At 44.2% G+C, this 24,048-nt stretch overlaps 1 protein-coding gene across 1 annotated transcript in view; it reads left to right on the forward strand.

The window, feature by feature from the left end:
• LOC124776752 (cytochrome P450 9e2-like) overlaps nucleotides 1-24,048 on the forward strand; it is a 77,972-nt gene that overhangs the window by 22,698 nt on the left and 31,226 nt on the right. Inside the window, exons 3-6 of the mRNA XM_047251879.1 lie at nucleotides 6,902-7,039; nucleotides 16,200-16,402; nucleotides 16,501-16,693; nucleotides 22,530-22,751. Of these exons, the coding sequence (XP_047107835.1) occupies nucleotides 6,902-7,039; nucleotides 16,200-16,402; nucleotides 16,501-16,693; nucleotides 22,530-22,751 (756 nt within the window). The remainder of the gene's footprint in view (nucleotides 1-6,901; nucleotides 7,040-16,199; nucleotides 16,403-16,500; nucleotides 16,694-22,529; nucleotides 22,752-24,048) is intronic.

Genomic DNA, 24,048 nt, shown 5'->3' on the forward strand with positions numbered 1-24,048 from the left:
CTGAGACAAGTAATTTAATATAACATATATGGGGCCGCAAATGTCGGGAAATACTCCAAAATTGGATGACAGATGACGAACATGTGATGGGCCCAGATGACGTACTTCGCCGCTAGTGCGGCTGTTGGGCTTGTAGATCTTACGTCGCTTGTTGGGGCCAATGCTACTCAAATTTTCTGAATGGTATAGATTTCTTTAAAACAAAGCTTCTAGTAGTTTCAGTAGTGTCTATTCTCGCCATGAAAGCGCAATTAATCATTTTTAACACATTTTGTGTTAGTTACTAGCTGGATAGTCGCGATCTAGGCCTTGTTTAAAAACCTAACCTAGAAATCTTGGCAACGCGAATTCTCTCAAACCAAGGTACTACTAGTTCATTCTTCTATCATTATATCTCGAATTCTATGCAAGACAGTCGTAACAGAGCAAAAGAATTTAGTGTCGCTTTTGGTTACACACAGCCAAACTCTAGCCCTTGATAAAATTAATTATTTCAGTTCGGAAGAAGAAGTAATCTTCTCTGACCACGAGGCAGAAAAGTGGGAACTGTTACAGGATTCTGAGTTCGGGGAATTCATTGGCAGTGATGTAGGTAATATTTTCACTTGAGGGAGGGGGAGGGGGGGGGGGAGTAGTGTAGTGGCGAAGAACCTTAGAGAAACTCAACAAGCTTTCTCTTCTGATATCGCACAGTATGCAGCAGAAACATCTTGACTGAAGAGCAGGAAGGGAAAATATATGGCCTTCAGGCACACTTGGAGGAAACAAGGAAGGAATTCATTAGGATCAAGGGAGACAGAGGGAAGGAGGGACTTTTGGAACTGGCAGTTGATATGAAAACAGGAAGAGAGAGAATGCGATTTGATAGTTTCATTATAAATACTAAAGACAGATATCAACCACTGCCAGAGTTAAGTGAAGAAGAGCCTCATGTAGAGCTAGGAGCCTGAAATGTGCAACACAGCTCGAGTGGGACCAGGAAACATAGGAATATGTAAAATGTTAGGTAGAAGACAGTAATGCTGCTAGGTGGTAACCATGGGCGATTTGTAGGCTTTCAGTTACAGGAAAGTTAGGGCAATGTACCACTCTATCAGCAGTTTCAAACCAAATGCAGGGCTAAGTCAAGTGATAGATGACGTAGAGTATTTATGTAAGGATTATTCGAAAGAGGAGCTTAGTGAATGGGGCGGATAACAGTTTGGATAGGGATGGGTGCCCCGACTCATGGCACCAATGTAAACATCGTCGAGCTATTCCGGACCATTATCGGCCACGCCTCAATAGAGCTGTGACAGCGTTTAATGTGAGGTTAGGAACAGCACAGGTGCGAGCAGTCGGGACTATCGAAAGATGGGGTTCAACTAGGCATGTCCTATATCTGGACTAGGAACGGGAGAATGGTACTGCTGATTCATGAAAGTATAAGGGGTGGATCTTGGGACATGCATCGCCAAACACTTGTCATGGCTAGGAGAAGCACGTTTCTTTAAGGATAAATGCAGAAAACAGTTTGCCCTGCCTAAGACTATTTCCACCAGTTTAAAAAGTCTTATAATAAACACTCACAAGATAGAGTCTGATACAACGAATGCCGTACTAGTTACATAACATAAAAAAGCCACTCGATGAAATAACATGGGAAGTTTCACAGGCTTAACAATCTTTCATCCAAATACGCAATCAATAAAAAAAAAATAAAGTACAGAAATCTGAAGTTGAGCTCCAAGCTTTGAACTGCACGGAAGTTTGTCTTACTGAGGATTTAATATTATCGTTGTGTGAAAGTATGCACTCTTACTGTAGGACTGCTTTAAATGGTGTAGGTTCATATCGCAATTTAAGTCAGGAAATGACCTCAGTACCGTATGCGATGACAAATAGTTTGAAATAGTAGGTATTGAAATAACAGAGCTTGACATGAACAAGAAATTAATCATTTTGTTTGAGCATTGGTTATCTAATGGTAGTGTGGAACGTTTTTCAATAAATTATCAGAAGTTCCACAAGAAAAAGCAACATAATTTTGTACTGAGATGTAAACATAAACACAAATAGTTTTTGATCTTCGTACTTCCATAGTTGAAACATAAATTTTAATATAAATAGTTTTTGACGTTGCTGAGCAACAGTCATACAGTATTTTTTAAAGGAACACACCGCCATTTGACTGTTTTATTGCTTATTTAAGTACAACCACGGTTTCGGCCTTTTATGCCATTTTAAAGTATTTGATTTTATGTCTTAAACAAATACTGCATGACAATTCATATGTTGTCAAGCTCAAAGTTGGCCATAGATTAAAAAAAAAATATTGACTCCCCACGAAATGCCAGATGGTGATTTTACATCTGCTATTCGTGAGTAGCCAATATTTTTCTTCATATATGTCCAACTTTAAGCTTGAAAACCTGTTTAGTGCCCTGCAATATATGTTAAATACACAAAATCAAATACTTGGAAATGGCATAAACAGCCCAAACTTGAGTTTTACTTAAACAATAAAACAGTCAAATGTTGGTGAGTTCCTTTAAAAAATGAACGCAAATATCACAAATGAACTTCTTCAACTTCTGTAGTCCTGTCTTCCTCAGTTACGTGTAATATTACGGTATATTGATAATTTACACTTGTGGACCGTCTGATAGCAAATGAATAAAACACAATTTTAGTGTAATACGCGTTTCGCCTTTATTTTCTGTAAGGCATCATCAGTGGCCTGGAACATGTACAAATGTTTGCTATTTAATTTACATTTTGGTCACTGTACCTATAGGTTATAAACAGTTCTGCTGGTTGGTATTTCCTATTAAGTAGTAATGTTTTGAACTGTATTTGCAGGTTGCGTGGACGATTTCCTACATATTACGCTCCTGCTGCATTTTTGGTGTTTTTTCCTTCTTCTTATGAATCCAATTGGCGGTTTTTTTCGCACATTCCACAGCACTATGAACTAAACAGTTATTTCCATGGAATGTTTTGGTTTCTGTTGCCGACTGTCAAATGTTTTTGTCAAAGATCGAATGTTATTGCCAAACTTTCGAGTGTAATTATTGAAGTATCTGTGATCTGTTCGTGTATGCATTTGTGTGTGCGTTTGTGTGTGTATGTGTGTGTGTGATATAATTTTTTTTTTGTGCTGTGTGTGTGTGTATTTCGGTATGAATTTTTTTTTTATTTTTGTGGGCTGTGTGTGTGTGTGTGTGTTCAGAAGCTGAAGGGGGAAGAGTTTTTTGTTTTATCTTATCATTTCCTTTATTAAGTGTAGTAGGGAGCCTGTGCTGATGTGTGTTTGTTCATTTATCACATGTTTGTTTTCAGTTATGGCTTTCTGAATGTGGAAGTTTGTATAAGATATTTCTCGTGGTTGCTTATTCTCATTACTTTCGGAAGTTTGTATAAGATATTTCCCGTGGCTGCTTATTCTCATTACTTTCATTTCTTGTTCCATGTTTGTAGGAAGGTGTTATGGTGTTTTAAATGTTCTGCAAATGTGGAATGGTTTGTTTCGTACTTCCAACATCTGATATGAAATGAACGCTGAGATGCCCTTGTTGGCCAATAGTGCAACAAGGGTAAGTACAATGACCGCATTGGTAATAGGCCATGTGGCCACAAATATGGATAGATGAAAGTTTGATGTAGCTATTAAAGATGTAATGACTGTATAGTGTCCGTACTGAGACTGGGCGTGTGACTCAATGAATAGTGTAGTACTACCCTTTTTCATTATTATACAACTTCCTTGCAGTACAAAATAGTACATAAGGGATAAAAACCGAATGTAATACCACTGATTTAAACAGATTGCAGTTTTATTCTGGAGGGTGGATGTTCCAGACTTCATCTCGCCATCCCAGTTTAGGTTTTCTGTGGTTTTACTGAGTTAATTCGGGTTGTTTCCCACCGTAAGGTCACGGCCGACTACCTGGCCCATCCATGATAAACTAGAGCGGTAAGTATGTAAATACTTGATACATGGATTATATTGTTTTTGTTTAATGTCCTCGTAAAAGTGATCTGCAGATGATTGAAACTGCTACTATGAGTAGGTGGTGTACTACTGCTGCTACTACGGACTGTGCCGGTACTGGCCGACAGGATGGAAGACTGGGACCGATTATTATGTTGGGTTCCAAATTACCGAAACTGATACTTAATTTGAATAACGACTTTTGCAATGCGTAACACAACACAATTTCAGTCCTGAAAGCCAATTCGAGTGCATGTAGCCAGCAGCTTAAACAGAGACAAGATCAAATGCATTAACCGGTGTAAAATCAAGGCTCACAAGCAATATATCTCATCCTCACAAGAATTTAAAAGCAACTTAACAACTGTTAAGACACCATGATTAACATCAAGTGAATTCCTAAAAAATACAACTTAATGGCAGTAAAAACAATATTTAAAACAGAACTTCGGGATTATTGCGGATGAGCTCTGGTCTTCATCTCTAGAACCTTCCGTAGCTTTTCGAACAAGTGATGATGATGATTTATTCCTGCGTACATCACTTTGTTTTCCATCATCTAATGATGATTTCTGATATGCTGTCTCCTGAATATTTGATGTGCAGCAATATCTCTGTCCCAAAACTCCAGATAAAATCCAGCTTCCAGGGTATCGGGTAGGGACTCCAAGTACACCTTTGAAGTACCTGTTCTGTGGTTCCCCCTGTTTCTTTCTCTGCAGTTTAGGGGATACACTTGGCGAGCCAAGCGGGCTTGTTGGGAGAGATTTGCTGTAGCGCCTGTGACGTTCTTTTGGCGGCATGGCTTGTTCAGCTCCTCGCAATGTCATCCTGTTACCCGCAATCATTTGCTGTGGAACTTGCACTACTGATTTGCCACATGCAGCAGCTTCTCCCACATATCCATCGTCTGTTCCCTGTGATTTGTTGACTCTTGACTGCATCTGCGTTGCACCTCCTACTAATGAGGAAGTATTTTCTTTTGCATTTGCTTCAGGAGTGAATTCTTTGCAAGACTGTGTGTGTTTTGAGAAATCTCTCTGTTTCAAAGGCTTCTCTTCACTGATTGGGCGATAACTGTATATGTACTGTATAGGTCTGGGTTTTTATCACAGACTATCTTGCTCAAACCTGTCCACCTGCTTCCATTACCCTTGGGCTTATCGAGCAATCTTCATCGGCATGTGTAGTTTGCAGCAAAATTAACGACTACTGAAATGTTTCTTGAAACAGTTCAGTATCAAACGAAACAGAGACCTATTCATGTCTCAACTTCTATGATGTATCATGCAAACTGAAGCGTCAGATGAAAATTTGTATCAAGGCCGGGATTCAAACCCAGATCTGTTGCTCGCCAACCAGATGTGCAAACCACTACGCCACCCTGGCACGGTGGCTTTGCACAACTGCACGGACTACCCTAGCACGCCTCCCTAAATCCCATTCGCGCCTCAACCCTCTTGGTATCCCCCTTAAACTCGAACAGTATTGCAGAGGGTCTCCAACTGTATTGGAATAGCATCTCACCATCGACCGAAAAGGAGGACCCTGCCTGAAAGCCAGGCATAGGTGCTTTAATCAAATTTAGTATCAGAGGCAAGAGACATCATCATGTTAACAACATCAGTTTAAATGGATTTAAATTAATTTAAATAATAACTGATTCAGAAAAGTTGTACCCATTAATATGCAAGGAAAACTGAACTCACTGCGGCATGTAACGTGATTACCAACAGCTAGTTCATCTATTCCTAGGGAACAAATGCTACTACGACTAAGCGAGGGCAGAATTATCAGAACATCAGCTTACAGTGTACCTGATCGAAGTAGTCTCTAGGCAGCCCGCCCGGCTAGCCGCCCGGTCTCACGCGCTGCTTCCTGAGCCTGAAGACGTGCTGGTCCCCGGCACGAATCCGCCCGGCGGACTAGTGTCGAGGTCCGGTGCGCCGGCCAGTCTGTGGATGGTTTCTAAGGCGTTTTTGCATCTGCCTCGACGAATGCGGGCTGGTTCCTCTTATTCCGCCCAGTTACACTATGTCGGCGATTACTGCACAAACACTGTCTCTACCGAGCGAGGTGGCGCAGTGGTTAGCACACTGGACTCGCATTCGGGAGGACGACGGTTCCATCCCGGGTCCGGCCATCCTGATTTAGGTTTTCCGTGATTTCCCTAAATCGCTTCAGGCAAATGCCGGGATGGTTCCTTAGAAAGGGCACGGCCGATTTCCTTCCCCATCCTTCCCTAATCCGGACTTGTGCTCCGTCTCTAATGACCTCGTTGTCGACGGGACGTTAAACAGTAATCTCCTCCCCCAAACCCCCAAACACTGTCTCTACGTACGCGTCCACCACGATTACTCTACCATGCAAACGTTTGAGGTTACACTCGTCTGGTGTGAGACGTCCCCGGGGGGTCCACTGGGGGCCGAACCGCTCAGTCACCCTGGGTTCGGTGTGGGGCGTCGGTGTCGTGAGCGGACTGCTGTGGCCAGTTGTGGCGTTGCGGACCACTGCGGGCTACGGCGGGACGGAGCCTCTGTGTCGTTTCTACGGCCCTGGTTCCATACACAATACGCAATACACAATACACTCTCTACGCAGATGCTAATCAAATTTCTTGCGGGTCACACAATAAAGTACCGTGAGCAATATGACAGAAATCACAGCCATAACTACACCTTCAACACCAGCGAGCCACAAGTTTTAAAAAGACAAGTCGATAGGACCACTTGACAACTGTTTGCAGAGTATGATGTAGTTGTAGATATCTTGTTCCTTTTTTATTTTACATGTATCACATTTTCTATAGTTTTGTCATACGCTAAGAAGAACTACAAAATGATTTCAAGACATATAATGTACCTGGTCTTTCTTACAGTTCTTAACAGTCTTTCTTTCCTTTTCTAGGGAATTTTTTCTGTGTTTTAGGAAAAGAATGGCAGGCCATGCGCTCGACACTCTCTCCAGCGTACACGACAATGAAGATGAAGAACATGTTCGTGCTGATGTCTGAAATTGGCCTGCAGGTGGTTGACTATTTGATGAAAGTAACCAACGAAGATGAAGGTAATTTAAAATGATCAGTCTTCACATTGCTTTTGGACTTACAAGAGTCAGCTAATGGACGTGGAAATTACTTAGAGTACATCAAAATGTTCGTCAATCTGGGACTTGGATTCACCTGTACCAGCCTCACCAGTAACCACGTCTCATGATTTATTCCGGGAATTTGTTACGTCTCCGGAACACTTCCTTATCTGTGTACATCGAATATCGTTTTTAGATGGTAGTGGAACACTTCGGTACAAATGCGATTGGATTCATCGAAATAGTTGCCATTCTGAGCTCCAGCTCAGTTTTTACTAATTATTCTTTCTTTTATTGAATATCGACTTTGAATAATGAAAATATAATCAGTTGGTGGGAGTATATTTCAGCACAGTTGATCCTGCCACTTTGAACATTGTGTTCTGACGCTCAATTTACTTGCTTCAAGGATTACTTTTACTCATAATTTATTGAAGATTTCGTTCATTGGTGAGCAACACGTGTCAGAGTCCACTGTATTACCAGTTCTTTTCTTTTTCTTTATTGTAATTTAATTCCCCTGCCCAACATGGGTAGGGGAGGGCTGGCAGCAGCACAATCTGCCGCTCTCCAGCTGAGTGGCATACAAATAATAAGAGGAAATTTACACATAAAAAGGGCGGAAAAAGGGGATAGAAAAACACAGTAAATGGAGACAATGGAAGTTAAAATATACGCTAATATGGAGACGTTCATTGGGGACAGTTAAAAAAGTCGACATAAAATTAAAATAACACAGTCAGCGATTTGTGGAGCAATTAAAATACTCTGGAGTCACACACATAAGTTAAAAAGTCGGACACAGTATAAAAACACACAGAGCGAGAGACACTTACAAAACCACTGTAAGTGATGGAGCACACATGCAAAATAAAAATTGCTGTTAGGGACCTGCTGAGGGAAAAAGCGAAGGGAGGAAGTTGCAGTGGGGGGGGGGGGCTGCTGGAGGGGGGGGAGGAAGAAAGGGGGCAGGGGGCACACCAAGACGTAGGAGATGGGCGGGGTGGGAGAGGGAAGGCAAGTCAGGAGGGAGCACAGAGACACAGAAGGGGGCCACAGGGAAGGGGGTGTAGGAGGGAGGAAAGCTGCTCAGGGGATGAGGAGGGGAGAGAGAGCCCTGATGAGGAGGAGGGAGAAGGTGAGGTTAGAGTTCGTAGGAGGAGTAGATATCAGGGCGAAGCTTATAATCTGGGAGAGTTAGGTGCCAGAAGTTGCATTGGGAAAGGAGATGGAGGGTGTGGAGATGCAGAGAACGTGGGACACTACGGTAAAGGTGCAGCAACAGGCTGGGGCTGGAGAGGAAGGGGGCACCAGGGGGTGGGGAAGATCGATTCAGCGGATGATATACAGGATGTGGATGTGTTCAAGGACAAGAAGAAGATGGGGAAGGGGATGAAGTAGTAGAGGAAGGAAGGCAAATACGGAAGATGAGGTGGAGTGCATGGCATTGTAGGACTTGGAGGGCTTTATAGAATCTGAGAGGGGTGGAAATCCAAGTGATGCTGCCATAACAAAGGATGGGGCGGATCAAGGATTTGTAGGTGCAAAGGATGGTGAAAGGATGCAATCCTCATGCCCGGCAGAGTCTATTGTGGGTTTTGTATTGGATTGTAAGGAGGTGGGGACTCCAGGTGAGGTGATGGTCGAGGGTGAGGCCAAGGTATTTCAGGCTACAAGTAAGGTGGATAGGACGAGCATATAAAGTGAAGTAAAAATCATGGAGCTGGAAGGAACAGGTTGAATGACTTATGATGATTGCCTGGGTCTTGGAGGGATTGATGCGAAGGAGCCACTGGTTGCACCTGGTGGTGAACTGGTCGAGGTGGGATTTGGTGGGTACGTTTAGACTGCTGAAGGGTAGGATAAAGGGCCAGGAAGTAGATGTCATCAGCAAATTGGAGGAGGTGAACAGGCGGGGCACATTTGGCCAGATTGGCAGTATACAGGAGATAGAGAACAGCCCTTGGGGCACACTGGCTGTGGTATAGAAGGTACAGGAGCTGGTATTGTGGATAGTGACATAGGAGGGACGATGGGAGAGGGAGGAAGCAACGAGACAGACGAAACTGATGGGAAGAGCATAGGTCTGGAGTTTGAAGAGGAGTCCAGGATACCAGACATGGCCATAAGCGTTCTGGAGGTAGAGGGAAACAAAGATAGCAGAGTGACAGGAGTTAAGTTGGAGGGACAGGAGATGGGTAAAGTCAAGGAGCTGGTTGTCAGCTAAGAAGGAGGGCCAGAAGGCACACTGGGTAAGGGGAAGAAGGTGGTGCTGGTTAAGGTGGTGATGAATACAATAGGAGAGTATTAACTCGAAGATGTTACTGAACATGGTGAGGCAGATGGGATGATGGGAAGAGATGTCAGAGGGGGGTTTGTTGGGTTTAGTGAACAGCAGGACGTGGGAAGTCTTCTACGGTTCAGGGTAAAACGCTGGTGGAGAGGAACATGTTGTACTGGGTAGCAAGGGCAGCCAGGAAGGACGGGTGGGGTTGGGGGGGGGGGGGAAGATTCCTTGAGGTGGCAGTAGCTGACACAGTCATGACCAGGAGTGGTGTTGTGTTTGGTGCAGAGGACAAGTTTCACATCATGTGCAGTAATGGGAGTATTTATGTCTGAAGGGGGTAACAGATCCAAGTACTGGAAACAGGTAGCAAGTGGCAGGACAAAGGTATCAGTGCATTCAAGGACAGTGGGGAAGAAGGAGTAACAAAATGGTGATCATGAGGAATGGAGAAGACCTCAGAGAGGTCAGAAGTAAAATGGTTAGCCTTACTGAGGTTGTCAGGGAAGGGATGGTTGTCATGGTGAAGCGGGTATTGCAGGGTAGGATGGTTATCAGTAAGGCGGTGGAAAGCAGACCAGTACTTGGAGGAGTTGACAGAGAGGATGAAGTTGAGGCATGTACATGTCTGGCGCCAGACCCGGCATTTCATTGCTGTGAGGAGGTTGAGGATTTGTTGTTGTAATTGCTGGTGGTGGAGGAGTGAATTCTGGTCACAGGAGCAGAGGAAGGAGCGGTAGAGCCTGCAGGATTCATGGAGACGAAGGTTGGCCTGTGGAGGAAGTGTTGGGTGGTGAGGGTGGATGTGTTTGGTAAGAACTTGGGCCTCCATAGCGTCAGTGATGGTCTTCTGGTGGAAGGAAGAGGCATGGGGGACATCAGCGGGATGGTGAAAGGTAAGGGGGTGGTTTTCGACATGTGAAACAATGGATTCCCAGTAGGCATTCCAGTTGGCATGGTGGTAGTCGTTGCCAGACTTCAGAGAGGCAGCAGAGCAGGGGACAGGATGAGGGCCGTGGGCTGAGGAGAAGGTGAGAAGGATGGGGAGGTGGTCACTACCAATGAGATCGAGGATGTCCATGGTGATACAACCAAGAAGATTGGGGGAAGCAAGGATAACATCCAGGGTGGAGTTACTTTCAGGATGGGTGTGCTGCACGAGGGTATCAAGATCATTGTGGAGGGTTGAAAGGTGCTGATGCAATCGCCAAAGGGTCACAGCTGTGGATGTTGTTTGGCAGCAGTCACATAGGTGGAGAAGGTATGCTCAACAAGGGAAATGAAGTTGTAGGGGAGAGGAGCTGTAGGACAGATATAGTTGGTGGCACAGGTGATGGTGAGGGAGGGAAAAAAGATGCTGAGGAGAAGGTGTTCGGTGAGGTCATTGAGTAGGGGTTGTGGCTGGACAGGGAGATGATTGAGGTGTTCAATAGTGACACCACCTCATGCGAGGGGAAGGGTGTTGGTGCAGTGAAGGAAATAGGGAGAGATGGAGACAACATGATAAGGTTGGAGGAAGGTTTCATTAAGAATGAAGGAGTCGAAGTGGTCCAGGACAGGGCATGCATGAAGAGATATTTGTTGACAGCGAGGGAGCGAATGTTTAGGTAGAGGAGACGATACTGTTGTCACACCAGGAGGTGGGAGGGGGGAAAAGAGTGGGGGGGGGGAGGAGAGAGGGGCTTAAACGAGGGTATCTAGGTGGGTGAAAGTAAAGTGGGCCTGGTTGTGGGAGTAGGTGGCGTGCAAGTAGGTATTCAAATGGAAGACAGAGCGAGCGGCGAGGGAGATTTGCTGGAGGATGTGGGGGGGTAGGAAGAGGAGGATATTCTGCAGGACGATGGTCAGGAACCAGATGATGTCTTCAACCATAGGGGGAGGGCATAGGGAATTGTTGGGGTGGATGGGCTGGTCGATGGGGCGAACAGGGACAGTGAGCTCAGGGTTAGTGGGAGGGGGTTTTGCTTTGCATTTGGAGGAGTAGGTGGGGTGGGGTTCATTGCAGGTGTTGCAGGAAACAGTAGAGACGAGCTTAGGACACTGTTTAAATGAGCGGGAGGCTTTACAATCGCGGCAGGTGGAGAGGGGGTGGGGATCCTGCAATTTTGTGTGAGGTGGTCGTTGCAGAGGAGACAGCATTGGCAGCGATAGGATTGAGGAGGGGAATGGGACGGGTCAACGGTGTGTCGGCGGTTGAAAATTAGGGCTCCCTGAGTGAGGAGGTGATCTATGGAGGAGGCAGACTCGGTAAAGACACGCATGAGGAAGGTAGGGCTGGAGTTGTAAATACGGCGGGCCGTGCTGATTTCGAGGGCGGAGCGGGCATTCAGTTCCGCCAACATCTCTGTCTCCGTGACCACAGGGCTGAGTTTTGTGACCACGGCGGCAATGAGGGTCGGCGGACGACGATGATTGCCAGTTCACAATACTGAATTTCTTTGTAGGTAGAATAGGCAAAGTCTGTACTTGTTCTGGAGTCATATCTATTCTGTAAAGTGAGCGCAGATTCGAAGAACAAATGTTTCTGGAACATTATTTTTACGCATTAATTTGACGCATATTTAGAAAGTACGTATAGTTACTTTTCATTAGAACTACTACCGATTTCCATTTACACTGAGGTGACAGAAGTCATGGTATGGCGATATACGCATATACAGATGGCAGTAGTATCGCGTACACGAGGTATAAAAGGACAGTTCATTGGTGGAGCCGTCATTTGTGCTGAGCTGATTCATTTGAAAAGCTTTTGGACGTCATTTTACCGCACGACGGGAATTAACAGACTCTGAACACGGAACGGTTGTTGGAGCTAGACGTATGGAACATTCCATTTAGGAAACCACAATATTTCGCGATCCACAGTGTCAAGAGCGTGCCGATAATATCGCATTTCAGGCATTACCTCTCACCACAAACAACGCAGTGGCCGACGGCCTTCAGTTAACGACAGACAGCAGCGGTGTTTGCGTAGAGTTGTTATGGGGGCAGACAAGCAACTCTGCATGAAATAACCGCAGAAATCAATGTGGGACGTACAATGAACGTATGCTCAGGGGCAGTGCGGCGAAATGTGGCGTTAATGGGCTATGACAGTTGACGACCGACGCGGGTGCGTTGCTAACAGAGAGACATCGCCTGCAGTGCCTCTACTGGGCTCGCGACCATGTCGGTTAGACCCTAAACGACTGGGAAACCGTGGCATGATCAGACGAGTCCCGATTTCAACTGGTAAGAGCTGATGGCTGGATTCGGTGTGGTGCAGACCCTGCGAAGCCATGGACCCAGGTTGTCAACAAAACACTGTGGAAGCTGATGGTGGCTCCATAATGATGTGGGCTTTGTTTACATGGAATGAACTGGGTTCTCTAGATGTTCGGCTACTTAGAGACCATTTGCAGCCATTCACTGACATCGTGTTTCTAAACAACGATGGAAGTTTTATCGAAGACAATGTTCCTTATCATCGAGCCACAGTTGTTTGCGACTGAAGAAGATTCTGGACAGTTCGAGCGACTGCTTTGGCCACCCAGATCACCCATTATGAATCCCATCGAACATTTATAGAACAAGATCGAGATGTCAGTTCGTGCACAAAATTCTGCACTGCAACACTTTTGCAGTTATGGGCGGCCATAGAGGCTGCATGGCTCAATATTTCTGGGGGGACTTCCAGTGACTTGTTGAGTCCATGCCACGCCAAATTACTGTACTAAGCCATGCAAAAGCAGATCCGACACGATAGTAGCAGGTATCCACGTCTTTTGTCACCTCAGTGTATATTTTTGATTCTGACAAGTACACCTGAATACAACGTCATAGAAGCATGCTCCCTGCTCTTTTAGTCACCTTAGCGCATCGTCCTGAAAGTCGACGTTCTTTGCAGGTGTTTCCACCCAAGTAATCCTTCTACTATGAAACCAAAAGCTAATGTGCCAGTTGGTGCGACACGTCGTTTGTACCACCGTTTTCATACTTTGTCTACTTATCGCTTAATTACGTTTTAGGACGTGTCGTATTACGTACGACCTAGGCCGATCGTGAGCTACACGATTGTTACTATAGACGTAAGATCGTGGTAAAGTTTCAGGACGAATTAAGTTAGTTTTGAGCATAATTTCTAGCAGATATAGAAAAGTCACCGTAAGTACGAGAAAGTGGAAAGGTATTTAAGGATAAAAATATTTTTTTGAAGACTCTATGTTGAGTGAAACATTTTTTACGTCATCGTTTGTGGTTTCTCTCTAATCAGTACATATTATAAAATGAACTGGATGAAGTTTTCAACGGAACTGGATAAGACCATTCTATGGATACCTCCATTACATAAAAACTATCAACGCTTCATTGGTGCAGTAACAGCAACAGCTAAGAAGTGTATGCCAAGAGGATACCGAAAAGAATATGTTCCAGGATGGAATAATGAAAGTGAAACACTCTACCAACACTTCCAGCAAAGTGGTAACCCAGAGATAACTGTGGAACTCTTGTCCAGCTTGGACATGTCTCGGAGGCAGAAATGGGCAGAAACAGTCGAAAATATGGACTTTACCCAGGAAAGCATGGAGTCTTCTGGCAGGAAGTGCACCAGCATGCGGAAAAAATTCCGAAGTAACACTAGACCAAATTGCTTTCCACATCATTACTACCTCAAGAGTACCTCCTGACAAGAAACATACAAGACATATCAGACGACAGCTTCGTGACCTGAAAAAGAAGGCATCTCCCTCATCTGAGTATACCCATCCCTTCACAGTTTCAGACATTGACTCTGGACTGAAGGACGTCAAACCTCTTAAGGCACCTTGATTCGATGGTATCCACCCAGAATTCCTGATCCATATGGGAGGAAAAGCTAAGAAATGGCTGGCAGAATTCTTCACTGACATCCTGCTGACTGGTCAACTTCCATCTGAGTTTAAAAAGGTGAAGATAATATCTGTTCTGAAACCTGGCAAACCCAGCAACAAGGTAGAAAACTATCGCCCCATTTCCCTACTCAGCTGCTGGTACAAGCTTTTTGAAAGGCTAATATATAACAGAATAAGTAGCGCTATCCTAGAGAACGTTCCAGTTGATCAGGCAGGCTTCAGGCCAGGGCGCAGCTGCTGCGACCAAGTATTGTCTCTCACATCCTTCATAGAATCAGGATACCAAATGAAGCAGAAAACATCTGTGGTATTTGTTGATCTAACTACAGCCTTCGACACTGTGTGGAGGGAAGGCCTTATCTACAAATTTCTCCGCATCATACCCTGCAGAACAGTGGCTCGACTGATTAACAGCATGCTAAGTGATCGGAAGTTCCAGGTAATCACTGGAAGCAACATAAGATCTACTCCAGTTTAGTGGCTTCCACTGTTAACCGGTATAATGCCTCCTGATCTACGCAGATGTACTGCCCTTATGAGAGCATTCCACAAGATCTCCAGGAATTCTAACCTACCCGTGCATAGCGACCTGCCACTTTTAAATCGTAAGAGACAGAAATCACGCCATCCAACTATGTGCGATGCTGCTGACATGCTTGCTAAGGATTTCAAACCTCTTGAAGAATGGAAAGGTCGGTGGGAAGCAGTGACAGATGTGCACCTGCATAACATCTTCTCAGGTGCTAAACTTCAAAGTGGATTCGACTTACCACGCAAGACCTGGACTACCCGCAACAGAATCCGTACCAGCCATGGGCGATGCAGGGATGCTCTCTTTAAGTGGAAGAAGCTGCCTGATCCAGCCTGTGACTGCGGGGCTCCATACCAGACTGTTCACCACATTGTCAGTGAATGCAGGATTCGAGCCTATCACGGCGCCAAAGAGGACTTCCTGCTAGTAACTCCAGGTGCAGGACTGAATATTGAAGGACTGGATATTCAGTTGTAAAGACTAACTTAAGTTTCTTGTGTGTCAATATGTACATATGTATACGTAATTTAATTTCATGATATGTCTGTTTTAGCCATACGCTAAATAAAAATATAAAATGAAAGGACGTTTGTATGAACGTATGTTGTACTTCTCCTCCTCTCGCTTGAGCCATTCGTTCCTTGGCATTTGCACGTTAGGTATCGCCCTCCTTTTGGAGAACCTTTTTATCTAGTTTACAACGTTTGGCTTATCTTGCAGGCTTATTTGCTTACTATTTCTGTTGAAGCTGCTCTTGCCGTTTTTGCTTCTCTACGCGTCGTTTGCGTTGGATGGCAATCAAAGAAATCGTCACTAGTGCACTATTCACTATTAATATTGGTATTTTATTGTTGCAAACTGTTAACGAATTAACTTTCTTCACCTGCGATCCAGCTCTGGCGATATGTTACAAGTTGCAAGTCTATAGGTCATTGGGAAGTTTGTACCGAACAGACCGACGGACAGACAAGAAAGAGAGTTAATGTTGCGTTGTCATCCAGTTCTGAGGTATGTTTGAAATTTCAAGTCTCTAGCTCATCGGGAGGTTAGTTTAAAAGCAACTGCCATATTTGTACCGAAAAGACAAACAAACAAGAGAGCGAGTTAATAGAGACGTGGTAAAAATGTGCAGAAAAATCATTCCGGCTCATTTTAAAATTAATGAGATTACCTGGATTTAATGATTTTTACATATGATTTACTTAATCTTGATAGTTCAGATGAATAATTACCAAGATTATGAATGTAATAAAATTTGCACAATAAAATGAAGATTATGGCAAACTGAGATACAAAACAAATTTAAAAAATCAGGAGGAAATTGGTGGAAAAGCTGGTGCTAATTCTGCTTAAGACATTTGCTTACGGCTTTAGATAATATAATGAATTTAATAATTTTGGTTCTTCTTGCTAACCATATACTTTGTTGATCTGAATGCTGCGTTGCTCTAGACGGCTCCGTGACATTGGAGATGAAGGACTTCTACGCCCGCGTGACAAACGACGTAATAGCTTCAACGGCCTTCGGTTTCCGAGTTGACTCCATATCGAACCCGGACAATGAGTTCTACCGCATGGGACGCGACCTGACAAACTTCAGCGGGCTGCGGGGACTCATCGCCATAGGCTATATGATATTCCCGAGGCTTATGGAGGTATGTGGAGTCCACTTCAAGGTAAAAAAAAAAAAAAAAATCCAAATTACTGTATGAAAAATTCAATAAGCAAAGATGTCTCTTCTTCTGTTATCTAGTTTCTGAACGTACCGTTCTTCCATCCCAGGACGGAGGGATTCTTCAGATCCCTGGTTTCTGAGGCAATCAGAGTACGTGAAGAACAGAAAATCGAGAGACAGGATTTGATTCAATTACTTATGCAGATCAGAGGTGGTGAGCGTGCATCTCAAGCAGATGAAGACGGAAGAAGCTCTGGAAGCAAGAGAACAGGTATGTAATAGTTGAGATGTAAATATACTTGGTTATGACTTTCAACTTTACACCACTCTGTAGCGAATTCTGAACTTAATTCGTGGCAATTTGTGTTGATGCTATACAGCCAAAACCTCATTACGTAACTGATATAACGCTTTACTAAGACTGTCCCAGCACACCATAGTAACACAAATATCCTAGCAGATACTGATGACACTTGAAGGTAGTGCGAAGATTCTGAACCTTGCAAAATGCTGTACGTAACAAACCATTTTTGCAATTTCAGTAAGTCACTAGTCATACAAATGCTTAGGTGTAATACTTTGTATTGTTATTAATTATGAGAACATGCGCAGTAGACTGTGCTCACTCCATAGGTAGTCGTGTTGAGAGGTTTGCGGTGCGCTGTACTAGCAAGTTAGTACAACCCGGTAGTAGAATTAGTGCTCCCTGCATGAGCCAACGATGAAACTTAAAGAAAATAATCTTTTGATTCGGTGGAAATGTCGCAGTTACTCATTACTTTGTTCTGTCGTTCGGTAGAGTACACACTGTGATGGATTTCTGTAGCGACAAGTTAAAATGGGGGGCGGACCGGGGCGGGACCACTAGCTTTCATGGGCAGTGTGCTTCCAATAGCGCCGCACAGACGACTTGGATATTCACCCCGCTGCTCACCTCTCTCCACACCTTACGAATGAATTTCCTTGAGACAGAAAAGATGCTGTCCATGTATCTGCACGGCTTTAGAAAGCATCGCTCCTGCGAAACGCAACTCGCCCTTTTTTCGCATGATATCTTGCGAACCATGGGTGAAGGGTATCAGACGGATGCCATATTCCTTGACTTCCGGAAAGCGTTTGACTCGGTGCCCCACTGCAGACTCCTAACTAAGGTACGAGCATATAGGATTGGTTCCCGCCGGCCGTGGTGGCCGTGCGGTTCTAGGCGCTCCAGTCCGGAGCCGCGCTGTTGCTACGGTCGCAGGTTCGAATCTTGCCTCGGGCATGGGTGCATGTGATGTCCTTAGGTTAGTTAGGTTTAAGTAGTTCTAAGTTCTAGGGGACTGATGACCACAGCAGTTGAGTCCCATAGTGCTCAGAGCCATTTGAACCATTTGATTGGTTCCCAAGTATGTGAGTGGCTCGAAGACCTCTTAAGTAATAGAATCCAGTACGATGTCCTCGATGGTGAGTGTTCATCGGAGGTGAGGGTATCATCTGGAGTGCCCCAGGGAAGTGTTGTAGGTCCGCTGTTGTTTTCAATCTACATAAATGATCTTTTGGATAGGGTGGATAGCAATGCGCGGCTGTTTGCTGATGATGCTGTGGTGTACGGAAGGTGTCGTCGTTGAGTGACTGTAGGAGGATACAAGATGACTTGGACAGGATTTGTGATTGGTGTAAAAAATGGCAGCTAACTCTGAATATAGATAAATGTAAATTAATGCAGATGAATGGGAAAAAGAATCCTGTAATGTTTGAATACTCCATTAGTAGTGTAGTGCTTGATAGAGTCACGTCAATTAAATATTTGGGCGTAACATTGCAGAGCGATATGAAGTGGGACAAGCATGTAATGGCAGTTGTGGGGAAGGCGTATAGTCGTATTCGGTTCATTGGTAGAATTTTGGGAAGATGTGGCTCATCTGTAAAGGAGACCGCTTATAAAACACTGTATGACCTATTCTTGAGTACTGCTCGAGCGTTTGGGATCCCTATCAGGTCGGATTGAGGGAGGACATAGAAGCAATTAAGAGGCGGGTTGCTAGATTTATTACTGGTAGGTTTGATCATCACGCGAGTGTTACGGAAATGCTTCAGGAACTCGTGTGGGAGTCTCTAGAGGAAAGGAGGCGTTCTTTTCGTGAATCGCTGCTGAGGAAATTTAGAGAACCAGCATTTGAGGCTGACTGCAGTACAACTTTACTGCCGCCAACTTACAAGACCACAAAGACAAGATAAGAGAGATTAGGGCTCGTACAGAGGCATATAGGCAGTCATTTTTCCCTCGTTCTGTTTGGGAGTGGAAGAGGGAGAGAAGATGCTAGTTATGGTGCGAGGTACCCTCCGCCACGCACTGTATGGTGGATTGCGGAGTATGTATGTAGATGTAGATGAATACACACAGGTTCTCTCACTGTGCTACTATGTGCGGTGCACTTAATTCTTAAATTATTTCATCTATGAAAACTGAGAAGGGAAAGGCCACAGATATGGCCAACCGAATCGGCTCGTATTTGGCAGGTCGCTTGAGTACAGTATAAAATGAAAGAATAAGATACAGGGTGTCCCACCGAAACCTCCCTGATTTCAAAGACCCAGGAAAAGAAACCACAGTAGATCCGATAATGAAAAATACACCACATTGTAGAGCATCTCAGAGAATTCATTTATTTATCATCAATACACCTCTACACGTGAACCATTTGCAGCACAAAGATTATCGAGTCTATATTCAATTTCTTGCCAAGTTCTTTGTAACATTTCCTCTGTTTTGTTGCAGTCGTATTAGTGATTCGATGTCGCAACGGAGAAATATCGTCCACTTTGGTCGCATACATACGGTCCTTCACGAATCCCTACATGAAGAAATCAAGCGGCGTAATGTTGGTTGAACGTGATATCCAGGCAATGGGTCCTCCACGTTCGATCCAACGATTGGGAAATTTCCTATCCAGGAACTTGCGAACAGCCATTGACCAATTCAGTGGAGCTCCATTTTGCTGAAAAATGATGTTGGGTTGCAAGTCTTGTATCTGAGGGTACACAGACTGCTCCAGCATGTTCAGATACACTGACCCGTTCACTGTTTGTTCCGGAAAGAAGAATGGTCCAACAATCCTATCATGCGTTAGCCCGCACCAGATGTTTAGTTTATTGCTATCACGGAGCTTTAGCCGAGCTTTAGTCAGTCAACACAAGAAATTTCTCAGTATGGACGATCACCGTCCATCGAATCGTGGCTTTGCACCGTAAGACTTGCACATTTCTTTGGAGATGATGAAGTAGTTGGGTGATCTTCGTTTTAGTTTAAACGAACAACTGTGGAATATCATCATAGTGTGATAGAATTCACAGCTGTAACTTTCTTTCAAGACGACACTGAAAAGCTGATGTACCTCCGCAACTAGCGGCACATTAATAATAGTGATTATGGTGAGAAATATCAGACTGTAACATAAGTAATGAGCCTTTACTGCTAGTGCTGCTGTTTGTAGACATGCGATTGGGAAAGAACCACCATTAACGACAGAATGGTGGGACTGCTTACACAGTCCACTTGCTGAAGTGTTAGCCTGCAAAATCTTGCTGTTATTACTGAACGGTATGCACAGCTGGCGTACTCAATTCCTTTGAAGTCCTAGAACACAGTAACGGGGGCATTGTGCCACTCAATGAGACGGTATACTTCTTTAATGGCCTTTGGAGAGAATACTGGTCACATCGAACCGCTTGCGGACAGAGCCTGGAACTAGCAGGGGCATTGCTGTAGCAGGCACCCCTTCCGATTTACATCATCACCGTAATGATTATCATCCCACACTTTACGTCATCTGGACCCATATTCTACCCAGGCGCGGTGGCAAGTAGGGGAAGGGGGCACTATGGGAGCTATAGCCCCCCCCCCCCGCCCCCCCACCCATGGAGTATCATATTACACTGGATAAAATGAGTTGAGAAATCAGAGAATATATTACTCCAACAGATTCAATCATTTTTTAGTAATTATGCAGCAGTATAGCTTACAATGTCATTTAACTTAAAATAGGTGTCTTATTATTTATTAAAACACATTTTTTTATCCTGAACTCCGAAACAGTTACCAAAAACTACTTTGAGCAACACTAAATTTTTCCAATTTGTCGGTAGAGGGCCCAAACTCTCCTTCTGTTGAGCGATATTCCATTCCCCGAACCCCCCCCCCCCCTCCACATTAGTCCCCCCCCCCCCTCTTTGACCGACTTTTAGAATAGCCCCTGGTTGAACGGAATGGACAGTGTCTTGAAAGGAGGATATAAGATGAACATCAACAAAAGCAAAACGAGGATAATCGAATGTAGTCGAATTAAGTCGGGTGATGCTGAGGGAATTAGATTAGGAAATGAGACACTTAAAGTAGTAAAAGAGTTTTGCTCTTTGGGGAGCAAAATAACTGCTGATGGTCGAATTAGAGAGGATATAAAATGTAGGCTGGCAATGGCAAGGAATGCGTTTCTGAAGAAAAGAAATTTGTTAACATCGAGTATAGATTTAAGTGTCAGGAAGTCGTTTCTGAAAGTATTTGTATGGAGTGTAGCCTTGTATGGAAGTGAAAAGTGGACGATAAATAGTTTAGACAAGAAGAGAATAGAAGCTTTCGAAATGTGGTGTTACAGAAGAATACTGAAGATTAGATGGGTAAATCACATTACTAATGAGGAGGTATTGATTATAATTGGAGAGAAGAGGAGTTCGTGGCACAACTTGACTAGAAGAAGGGATCGGTTGGTAGTACATATTCTGAGACATCAAGGGATCACCAATTTAGTATTGGAGGGAAGCATGGAGGGTAAAAATCGTAGAGGGAGACCAAGAGATGAATACACTAAACAGATTCAGATGGATGTAGGTTGCAGTAGGTACTGGGAGATGAAGAAGCTTGCACAGTATAGAGTAGCATGGAGAGCTGAATCAAACCAGTCTCAGGACTGAAGACCACAACAACAACACCTGGTTCTGCCCAGCTCTGTTTCGTTTTAATCAAAGCCGTAATTACATCTCCCAAGCCAGCTTTTTGCCTGACACCTTTACTCGTTTTCTTGTCTCTCGTAAGAAATCCCTTCGTGCATCTTTTCAGTGCTCACTGAACAAATCTCAATTTCTAAGTGGCATCCATAATGAATGTCTGTTCCTCGCTGCCCCTTTTTTATACGTTCACTTGCTAGTGGCACACTTTAGTGCACGTGCTTAGGTAACTAACATGAAATCTGAGCCTTCATATTTTAACCAAACAGTAATCACACGGTAAATTGTTATTCTGGTGAACCATACCAAGCTGTCTAGCCTACCAATTATCCACAACTCTTCCCCCACAACTCCGCCGAGTCTTGTAGCTTAGGTAATTGATTACCACTACTGTCACTGATAATTCACCACACGAGTTGCTGCAAATAAGCTCTGCTTGATATTCACAGTCTGTGAACTGATAATGATAGGTCGAGAAATCGGCGATGGTCCTTTGAAAGGAACGAATACTGGGGTTCTCCTTAACAATTTTAGGTGAACCACGGGAAACAGAAATCAACAAACTAAATCAGAACTGTCTGACGGATGTTATAAGCAATTTTTTCTGTCAGTTTTCTCATGTGTGGGTCCACAGCCTCGACGTAATTTGCAAATCCCAAAACCATTTTAAATGTCCACCGTAAGCTGTCAAATTCTTTGTTCAGATGAAACCTATTGCATCATGTATTACACTACATTATTGGTCAATTTCGGCCTGTGGCCATTTTCAGTTACAGTTCTTGCTTCGTCACAATATACGCAAACACATTTCGTTTTTTCCCTTTCTACTTCTGCTCCGGTCAGTGGCTGTGGTACTGGCACTGATGCGAAACAGTATTCAGATCCACCTGGCTATTCTGATTTGGGTATTCCATAGTTCTGCAAGACGCTTGTTGTGATGTTTCAGCGGAAAAGGCGGCGCCCGGTTGCCGCACCATCCTCATGCAGTCCGAAACTGTGCTGCACTTCTGATGCTCCTGTTATCGACGGGCCATTAGACCTTAGACTCCCTTCTTATTCTAGTCACCTGCGATGGTTTCTTTGGACCTGATCCCACTAATACAGTGCTCTGTTTGTTTTTCAAGTCTTGGATGAAGACGGCATCGCGGCCCAAGCGATGACTTTTTTCTTCGCCGGTTTCGAGACTGTATCCACACTGATGACATTCTGCAGCTACTTGTTGGCCACGCACGAGGACGTGCAGTGGCGGCTACACCGGGAAGTGAAGCACATAGTGGAGGGCAGCGGCGGGCAGCCCAGCTATGAAGACGTCATGGGGTGCCAGTATCTCGACATGGTCATCTCAGGTGAGTTGCGGTGACCTGTGGACCGAACCAACGAGGGCGAATAAAGTTGCGTGACAGTGTCTGTCGTAGTACTCATCTTTTCATTTTGCTATCGCGTAGACGCATTACCGAAGTTAAGCGCTGTCGGGCGTGGTCGGCACTTGGATGGGTGACCATCCAGTCCGCCGTGCGCTGTTGCCATTTTTCGGAGTGCACTCAGCCTCGTGATGCCAATTGAGGAACTACTCGACAGAATAGTAGCGGCTCCGGAGAAAGAAAACCATCTTACGACCGGGAGAGCGGTGTGCTGACCCCACGCCCCTCCTATCCGCATCCCCCACACCGAGGATGACACGGCGGTCTAAGGTGGCCTGAAGACGGAGTGCTTTTTTTTATTTTTTCATTTTTTAATCGCGTAGCCGCTAATGCGTGCATGGAGGGGTAATTCACGAAGCTGAAGAACAGATTGCTTATCTTATAAACGAGATAATGTAACCTTTCTCTCCTCTATTTACAACCATACCTTTGGTAATTGAACGATGGAGGTGGGTTGCCTGCAACGACTATACATCGGGTAATAATTATTTTTAATCGTGTAGTCGCACACGATTACTATCGTTAATTTTGAGATGGTCAGAAATGATCCTGACGTAAGAATTTTTCCAAATTCATCTGAACTACTTAGCTTACGTTCCAAACAATGCACTTGTGAAGATTTTCTAAACCTCAGTCATATAACTTATTTGCGCACAAAATAAACTCCAAAGTTCAAAGAAGGGCAGCACGTTTTGTATTTTCGCGAAATATGGGAGAGAGTGTCACTGAAATGATACAGGGTTTGGGCTGGACTTCATTAAAAGAAATTCCTATCACCAACTTTCTCCTCCGAATGTGAAAATATTTTGTTGACACCGACCTACATAGGAGAAACGATCACCACGATACATTTAAGGGAAATCAGAGCTCGTACGGAAAGATATAGGTGTTCGCTCTTTGCGCGCACTATATGAGATTGGAATAATAGAGAATTTTGAAGTTAGTTCGATGAAGCCTCTGCGAGGCGCTTAAATGTGATTTGCAGAGTATGCATGTAGGTGTAGATATGGATGTAGATGTAGAAGACAAAAAAAACTATGCACCACGAATAAATTATCTGAAGGGGACGTAAATCAGTAGATGTGACGTACATGTACGGACAAACAAATGATTACAGTTCAGAAAAACTAGATGATTTATTCAAGAGAAATAACTTCACAAATTGAGCAAGTCTATAACGCATTGGTCCACCTCTGGCCCTTATGCAAAACAGTTATTTGCC

This window comes from Schistocerca piceifrons, chromosome 2, assembly GCF_021461385.2.
Source record: "Schistocerca piceifrons isolate TAMUIC-IGC-003096 chromosome 2, iqSchPice1.1, whole genome shotgun sequence".
Classification (NCBI taxonomy): domain Eukaryota; kingdom Metazoa; phylum Arthropoda; class Insecta; order Orthoptera; family Acrididae; genus Schistocerca; species Schistocerca piceifrons.